At 32.6% G+C, this 9,077-nt stretch overlaps 1 protein-coding gene across 1 annotated transcript; it reads right to left on the bottom strand.

Annotated features, from left to right (window-relative positions):
- Positions 1-3,066: 3,066 nt before the first annotated feature.
- Positions 3,067-8,992, bottom strand: LOC108474543 (RNA polymerase II C-terminal domain phosphatase-like 4). The gene is made up of 9 exons (XM_017776498.2): positions 8,708-8,992; positions 7,825-8,027; positions 7,203-7,288; positions 6,416-6,531; positions 6,143-6,323; positions 4,989-5,278; positions 4,392-4,577; positions 4,253-4,291; positions 3,067-3,629 (listed from the first exon to the last, which is right to left on the bottom strand). Exons 2-9 carry the CDS (start codon positions 8,025-8,027, stop codon positions 3,318-3,320), a joined length of 1,413 nt encoding a protein of 470 aa, XP_017631987.1. The 5' UTR covers positions 8,708-8,992; the 3' UTR covers positions 3,067-3,317.
- Positions 8,993-9,077: the final 85 nt, after the last annotated feature.

Raw genomic sequence — 9,077 nt, 5'->3', positions numbered from 1 at the left:
GTCTCAACTCATAAAAAATTGTCTATTTAAGCACTTTAAAAAGTTTTAAAATTTTAAATTAATAGTAAAATAGCACTTTGACCCCCTAACAATAATAAGATTTTGATGTAATCCTTTAAAAATTATAAAGATATAGATTATTAAAAATTAAAAATTAATTTCAAATCCCCCTAAAAAAATTTCTAGCGTCACCCCTGACTATAGATATATAATGTTGAAAATCACTACTACTACTTCTATAGATATTGAATGTATCCATCTCCATCCTGCTCCACTTAAATTTATTTTTTGCTACTTATCTTTAATATTTTCAATCTTTTTGAAGGTGAGTAAATATTTAAACATAATTCTTCAAATATATTATTTAAACATAAAATATATAGATTTTCCTATAACATATTATTACATTCACTTTTTAATAATTATATATAATAATAAAATAATAATTTTATATAGTAAAACAAAATGTAGTGGAACAAGCAATTATTATAACACTCCGAGTCCAATTTCTAAAAGAAAAAATTTTCTCAATTCTTAAAGAATCGGTTTGAAATCCATTTTCGGATTTTGCACCATAACTACACTTGCAATCAATGGATCGACTAGTTTATTTAACATGGCAATAACAGGTACCAAACTAGAGCTCTATTGGTATGCACAATCCCAGTTAAGGAATGCTAGAGGTTGAATTCAATGAGACCAACAATCCGACTGGCAAACAGTTCATTATAAAATTATTGAGTAAAACAAACAACTCGCAAATTTCAGAATTTATCTACATTGAATTATGTATTCATATAAACACAAATACTATCAATATGTAAGTTTCCCAAAGTAGATTTAGCATTCCAACAAAATTGTATTTTGTTCCTACTAAATAAGTAGCAATTTGCTTTTTAATTTTCGTTTCTCCAACCAAACCCATACACGTTCTTGGTAAACATTGAACTAAATCTCTCATTCCAAATTAGATATAATTTATAGGCATAAAATCTTTACAATTTCTTCTCCCAAAATTCATATCATGTTTGGAAGGACAAAAAAAGGGAAACTAATGGATTCAACCTATTCTGCCAAATATGTTATTAGAGGAAAAATCATTTTATTTATATTTTCAGGAGTATTATCGAGCCAAGCCTGAATATTATCAAGCTCAAGTTTGAACTTGACTCAAAATTCAGAGCTCGGTACTCATATTGAGCTCAATCAAACATCTAATTTTAAGATATAATCAAGTTATAAGCTCTTTTACTAAATTTTATACTCAAGCTTGAGCTCAACTTGATAATTATGCTTAGGGTTAATAATATATATTAAAGGTAATAACGTAATTTAATAATATAAAAATATGAAAAGCTCGATAAGACTCACAAGCCATTCGAGCCAAGTATTACTAAGTTTGAAATCAACTCGACCGATAACTGGAGCTCGACTCGATAATTAACAAATCAAGTTCAAATTTGAAACTTGCAAAGTGTGTCATTTACGCCCCTTTCTTTCATTCTGTTTTTGGATCGTTTTTGTTGTTTTGATTATGTTCTCTTGATCTTTTTATGCTTGAATCACGATTTATGAGTATTTGTATTTTGAACTATTTCTATTTTTTATTGATGTTAAAAAGAAATCACTATGGTTTTGTTCATTCGACTTTTATAGCCTGTTTACAAGCTGTTTTTTCTATTATTTTTGCTGTCTTTTCTTCTTTTTAGCTTTTGCAGGTGCAAGTGGAGCAAGTGGAGGTGCTGCAGGGCGGTGGAGCAGGTGGCGGTGGGTGAAAGTGGCAGTGGGCAGGTGTGCTAGTGGCTGACAGTAGGGGTGGCACACCTAGGGGCTAGGGTTTCTTGGAAAAGTTTAAGATAGTGGGCTGGAGTTTGTAATTGAGCTGATTAGTTTTTAGGGTAGTTGGATTTAATTTAGGTGGGTTAAGTTTAGGCTAAAATAGGCCTGGGCAAAATTGGTGTGTACATTTGTATTCTAGAGTTTTTATTTGGCTTTGTAATTTTGCAGATGAGTATTGTTAATGACTCACTTCACATATTTGATTTTTTTTAAATGTTTAAATTATAGAGTTTTAATTTGGCTTTGTAATTATGTAGATGAATTTTGTAAGTGATTCAGTTAAAATATTTGAATTTTTTTTAAAAAAGTTTGAATTCTAGTTTTTTTTGGCTCTGTAATTTTGGAGATGAGTTTTGTAACCGATTTAGTTCTAGTATTTTAAAAAAAAAAAACTTTATGGTGCTCTCAAAAATTAAGAGTCTAAATGGAGTAATGGAATATAATTAATCATAGAATCAATGTTTTTCTCCAATTGAATATTATTTTAATTGGTATAATAATAAATTTAACTATTAATGTCTAGATATTTTGTATAAATATTAACAAAATATATGAATGTTATAAGTTAAGTTTATTAAATCAACACTAAATTGATGAGAATGCGAAAATTTTAAAGGTTAATTTATTATTATATCAATAAAAATATGTACATTTGACGAAAAATATTATTGTTATGATTAATTGTCCTTAGTTGTTCAATTTCAAATTTGATAAGGATTAAATTGCTCTGCTTTTTCTGAAAGGGACCAATTTGCTCAATATCAAAATTAAGAAGGGCTAAAAAGGTTCTTTGACCTAAATTTTTCTTAATTTGTAATGAAGTTAATATATTATTTGGTACTTGAACTTAGCTTAATGTTCAATTTGATGCTTGAGTTTTTTTCTCAATATGGTACCCGACTTTTACTTCAATATTCAAAATGGACTTTTACTTCAATATTCAAAATGGCATGCAAGTTTTTTTTCAATTTGATACTTTAGTTAATGAAAACTTTCAAATAGTTCAATAACCATTTTGTAACTTTTAAAACTTAAGTAACCAAATCATAAATTTACTAATAATTTAATGACCTTAATAAAATTTACCCATATATTTTTATTAATTAAGATTAAAAATTTTAATCTAAACTCATACACAAAGCATAAATAATCACATTTAACATCAAACACAAGAATCAAATTTCCTTTTACTAAGGAATAGTAAAAAATTAGACTAAATCGATTCAGTTGTTATCTCGAATCAAGCTTGAACTTTTTAAAAAATAAAGCTCGAATCAAGTTTGGATATCTAAATTCCAGAGTCTCAGATAATTAGAGAACTAATTTGAACTACCAAAAAGTGTTAAGAATCCTTCCAAGCCAACATGGAGGCATTTTTTAATGTGTACACTAAAATATGGTCATTCATCAATTTTTCTGCTACTAATGTAACTGTCAATACAAAATAATATGAAAACACTACATTAATGAATTAATGGTCATTGATTCTTTGTCTGGCTAACTGGAAAATTTTCTTCGGGTTGTTTCTGCCAAAAGAAATTTGCAGCTTCTATCCACCGCGGATGGACCAAAAACTTGTTCTCTTTCACAGCCCAACGGGACTTTTCTGTTCCAGCATCCATTGAAACGATGTGTGTTACTGAAGAATCGGTTTCGGTCGAACATGTAGCTCCTAACTGTTCTGCCATTTTCCACAGAAGATGATTCTCCGGCTGGAATTTCGTGGGAAAAACACGGCTGAAAACTATTTTGCAATTCTTTAACACTTCCTTACGAACTGTTTTCAGGACCTGTAAGAAACAGGGGAAAAACTTGGAGTCAGGGGCGAAGCCAAATTTTTTTTGGGGGAAGGGCCGATTAAGTTATATATAGGAGGAGAGTTAAAATACAATTTCACCGTTATATTGACTTATATCTTTATGGTTTTCAAAATGACTAAATTGAAATTCTAGCATTTTTGGAGGGGCAAACAATAATTTTACCATAAATTAATTTTAAGATTTTATAAAATTTTTGGAGGTCTAAAGACAATTTCCCATTTTGGGGAGGAGATAGGGGCAGCCCCTCTCCTGTCGCCGTCGCCCCTGCTCAGAGTTTAACTAAATGACGACATCCCCTCAGGAAACAAAAGATACTTGTTTGGTGCCTCGAGTAGAGTCTAAATGTTTGGTCCCTCTACTATAAGGCCTTGATAAAAGTAGTCCATGTACTATTTAAAAAGAATCAAATAAAGCCAAATTAGAATAGAGTTAAGTCTGTTACAAATTAGACATATTTGATTCTTCTTAATAGTATAGAGACTAAATTGATCTATTTAATAATAGAGAGATTAATTTGATCCAATCCCTATAATAGAAGGACCTCCTAGGTACTTTAACCTATTTTGAATCTCAAATGATAACAAAAAGCATACCTGCCTCACATCTCGGCTAGCAAGATCGGAATCAAGTTCCTGCAAGAAGTTTAAAATAAATGAAGTCGAAAAAAAAATAAAAACTCACAATCCAGCCACAACATATAGAGAACAACATCTATAACAAATGATTACATACATCGAAGAAAATATGGTGGATTTGTCGAAGTATTTTAAGAATGGAAGCAAGTGCTCCATCAGGCTCACTTTCATCACTCTTCAACTGAGAAAGAGACTTGCAATCGAAGCCGAATTGGCGACAACTCGAAGCAAAGAAATGATATCTCTCCATCAGTATCAGATTGTCTTTATGCTTCGTCCATGCCTATAATAAGAGAAGGCAATAATTTCATCAAGCTTTTAAGAAAAATTTATTCAAACATGTAACAGGATTCAACACTCAAAACATTCAAGCAATATTGGACAGGAACGGCCAGACAGACCGGTTGGACTGGGAATCTGGAGAATGGATTTGAACTGGTTAGACCGAGAACTGGTACGGACTGGTTGAACCAGGTAAAAAACCAGTTGAACAGGAATTTTTTTTGAATTTTAATGATTTTTTAATCGAACCTGTCAGACCGACGAACTAATGGCCTAACCAGTTTGACCACCGATCCGGTCTAAAAACATTGCATCAAGGCAAATTTCACACACCATATTCAACTGCTTATCGAAATATACTTCCAAATTTAAAACAAGAAACACAATGTCAGCTTATTAAAAGTGAACTCACATTTTCTGTATCGTCAAGGATCACGACAGCACTGTCTTGCCCTAGTACGACATCAAGACCCTTTTGGTGTTTCTGGGTGCCATCATCTCGTGAAATCACTCGGCCATTGAAGTACTCTTTTTTTGGATCAAGCAGTTTAGCCATTTCTAACGCATAAGGTCGATCGCCCATTGTATAAATGTACATCTCAAACATCTCACTTGCTTCTTTGAGAAATGTACGAACAAAAGGCCTCAATTTGGTCATCATCTGCATAAATTCCAACATGAACAGGCTGCCCTTTGAGACATCTGTCCAAGAATACCAAAGAGCACAATGATCATAGATCCATCAAAGTAGATCGATGACATAATACACACACGTGTATATATATATATGGATAGAGAGCAAGAGTGGAAAAGAAGATTGATGATGTATGAGTACCAAGTAATGTGACATGCAAAACTCGAAACTCATTACATTCAAGCAACACAGATTTCTTGTCATTTTTCTATTGTTCAGTTTAAGCTTTGATAATACCAGTCTAGATGTTCAGTCCTAAGAATTACAAGCACCAAACGTAAACTGATAGCAACAAATACAATGCATCAAATTTGATTAATTCTTTAAAAATTAATTTATATCTCGAAATCAGAGTTTAAGATCGCACATTCACTGTTATATTTTGGCTACAATTCATTATCCTAGTCCAAGTGTAACTTATTCCACACGATATAGCATTGTCCAGAAAAGGATTGATGCATCCAATAAAACCTTTGCCGATTTTCCAAACCCGAAATAAGGGTACATTAGCCTTATCAGCATATAACAACAATGCTGCAGTTTCCTCTGTTGAGAATTTTACATAACTTGAGAAATTAGAATGAAAAATGATGCAACAGTTTACAAACAAAAAATGTCTGGTCAAAACATACCAAAATATTTTACACTCAGAGGCCTAGTTGATTTATGTTTAGAACTCACCAAATCAAGCTTTGAAGGCAAAGCTTATATTCACATGATATCTAAACACATACACAAACCAGACACAATAAAGGCAGCGACCAGGAAAAGAAAATTGAATTTCACGAGAAAACATACAAGCATTGGAATTCAAACAATTACACTACAAGAATATTGAAGGCAGGAGAAGTTAAACAGTTTAAAAAACATACCTTGAAGAGAATCAGATTGGCCCTTCAAATATTCTTCCTCAGCTGTTAGGTGATTCAGTTGAGTAGAATTAAGGAGTGTGTGGTCTAAATCAAGAACTAAGTAAAGCTTTTTATGACGCAACAGATTTTTCATGTCCGTGCTGCGTAATCGAACAATTTCATCATTTCCTAGCCTTAAACCCTGAAAAGTACCGTTGTTCCCCACATCTTAGTCGAGACACAATCAATAAAAAGCACAGCTAACTATTACTATTCTCATTTGGATAATTTCACCTTATGTATATAACCAAATGTTACACTGGACTCATCATCCACTCTTTGCCCACAAAGGATGCACATTTGTCCAAAAGAACCGGGATGTGAACATGTATCCTTGTTCAAGGATACTTCTGCATGCATAAAATGTGAAATTAGCAAAGAAAGTAAAGCACAAAACTAAAATTAAACTTAACTTCTAGATAGTTTGCAATTTATGTACGTAACTTCTAGATAGTTTGCAATTTATGTACGTAAACTTTTTTTCTCATTTTCTTTAACACTACATTCAAAGTGATATGCAATAGCATGCAATTCCATCACTAGAGACCAAACATATGTTTTTAACATCTTTAGACACAGATATTAATCCTTTTGCAAAAACCTTTTTCTAGTAGGTGTTCTCAATAGAAGTTTTGGCGCTGTCCCAGGGGGGTGTGGGGAGAAAGAGCAAGAATATGTTGATGCATGCATGCATTCGATAGGCAATATCATTTGAGAACAACTTCATGAAGCTTAACAAATAAAGTCAGTTTGTTTTAAAACTTTGAAAGCTTCAGTATGGCAAACCATCTAAAACAGACTCGTCCAACTTGAGCATTTACCAGCAGATTAGATTAAAACTTAAGAATAGACTAGTTTCAACCAGAACATTCTCTTCCTGTATCTCCTAAAAGTCATTACTAACATGAGGTATTTCTGAGCAGATCTCCAGAAAGTTACTTGTGCTGAAGTTCAGGGAGTAGGAGGGGACCCAAGTTTCAAATAAACTAGAGGGGCAGCTAACCAAATTAAGGAACTTTACCTAACTTTTCTTCTATCAAACCCTGAGAGGTTGACCCTTGAAGTCCTTCTAGGTCATCCAACTTCTCGGTCTTGCACCTTTTGTTCCTGCGAGTTAAATTTACACAAGTCCTTTAGTAAAGAGAAAGTGATAAAGGTAGCAAGTTCAATTCAAACTTCAAATGATATATTCATTAAGATGCTAAGATAATCAATTCTTGAGTTCTGCCAAGAACATAACATAATCCAGTGCCATAGTAGCTTTTGCACCAATCAAAGCAAAATCCATAAACAATTTTTTACTATTTCCTTGAATTCGAATTCATCTACACATCAATAGATATCTATCTGTAGTGAATTGAATCGAAACACACAACAAAAACTTGTAGGAAGTCAACCAAGGAAAACCATATATTGTGTGCATCCGTCAAGAAAGTCATGGATCACAAAATTAGCAGAGTTTCATTAACATAAAGAAAATATACAAATACTGTTATAATAACATAACTAATGACATAGTAAAACTTCCCATAGCAACCATTAAAACACAAAGTTAATAATGTGTTCACTTTTCATTGTTTGCAAAATTTCTTTGCTAATAACTCTTAGCAAATTTAAAAGTTCAATATTTCTAGAAAATGCACCTATGATCGTTAAGGTCATCATTACTGTCATCCTCTTCATCGTCGCCGTCGTCATCATCACTATCAGCATCAACTTCTTCCTCTTCATTGTCTTGTTCATCCGGCGATGAGCCTGAAGAACCAACTTCGAGCTCCGCATCAATTAATGCAGCAAAATCGTCGCTGCTAGACGAGTGTACTGGGGAATCAGTTGCAAAACTCATCTGCGAAATTACAGAGCCAAATGAAAACTCTAATAATTCAAACATTTAAGAAGAAAACAAAAATCAAAATACTAGAACTAAATCAGTTACAAAACTCATCTCCAAAATTACAGAGGCAACAAAAAAAAAAATCTCTAGAATTCAAACTCTTTTTTTTTTTTAAAACTCAAATATTTGAACTGAATCACTGAAAAAAATCATCTGCATAATTACAAAGCCAAATTAAAACTCCATAATTTAAACATTTAAAAAAAAAATCAAATATGTGAAGTGAATCAATTACAGGACTCATCTGCAAAATTACAAAGCTAAATTAAAACTCTATAATTCAAACTTTTTTTTTACAAAAATTCAAATATGCGAACGGAACCACTTACAAAACTCATCTGCAAAATTACAAAGCCAAATAAAAACTCTAGAATACAAAATTTTTTTTTAATTCAAATATGCGAACTGAATCACTTACAAAACTTATCTGCAAAATTACGAAGCCAAATTAAACCTCTATAATTCAAACATGAAAGAGAAAACAACAATCAGAAAATATAAACTGAAAACAGTATACGAAACACGCCACAAAAAAATGCAGAATCGGATATCACATAACCATAAATCAAATAAAAAAGTCAAAAATATCATAGTTGAGGAAGAAATCTATTAGCTTAAGCATTGAAAATTACCTCATTTAATAGTTTTGTTTATAGGTTTTGGTTTGACCCGTCGAGAACTTGAAGGCAGGACCGGAAGCGATAACTCGGGTCAGGAATCGGGTGAACCAGAGCAGGAGCGGTGGGGCGGGAGAAGGTGACCGAAGAGGAAGAGAAGGCAAAGATATTGCACGCGCAGAGAACGAGCGCGAGTGGTGGTGTTGCCCGTGCGGGTTCTTTGAGATTTTTGGGGAAAGGAAGTTGAGCTTGGGGTGATGATGGTTACGGGGCGGGACTCGCGATATAATATGGGAGATGGGTCGGGTTTATTTGAGAGACTCGACCCGAGTTCTTTAAAATAAAGTTTAGGTTAAATTTTGTTATTAGTTCTTATATTATGCAT

The sequence above is a fragment of the Gossypium arboreum genome, chromosome 3 (genome assembly GCF_025698485.1).
Source record: "Gossypium arboreum isolate Shixiya-1 chromosome 3, ASM2569848v2, whole genome shotgun sequence".
Classification (NCBI taxonomy): domain Eukaryota; kingdom Viridiplantae; phylum Streptophyta; class Magnoliopsida; order Malvales; family Malvaceae; genus Gossypium; species Gossypium arboreum.
The sequence above is the reverse complement of the archived record's forward strand: the minus strand, read 5'-3'. Positions and strand labels throughout refer to the sequence as shown.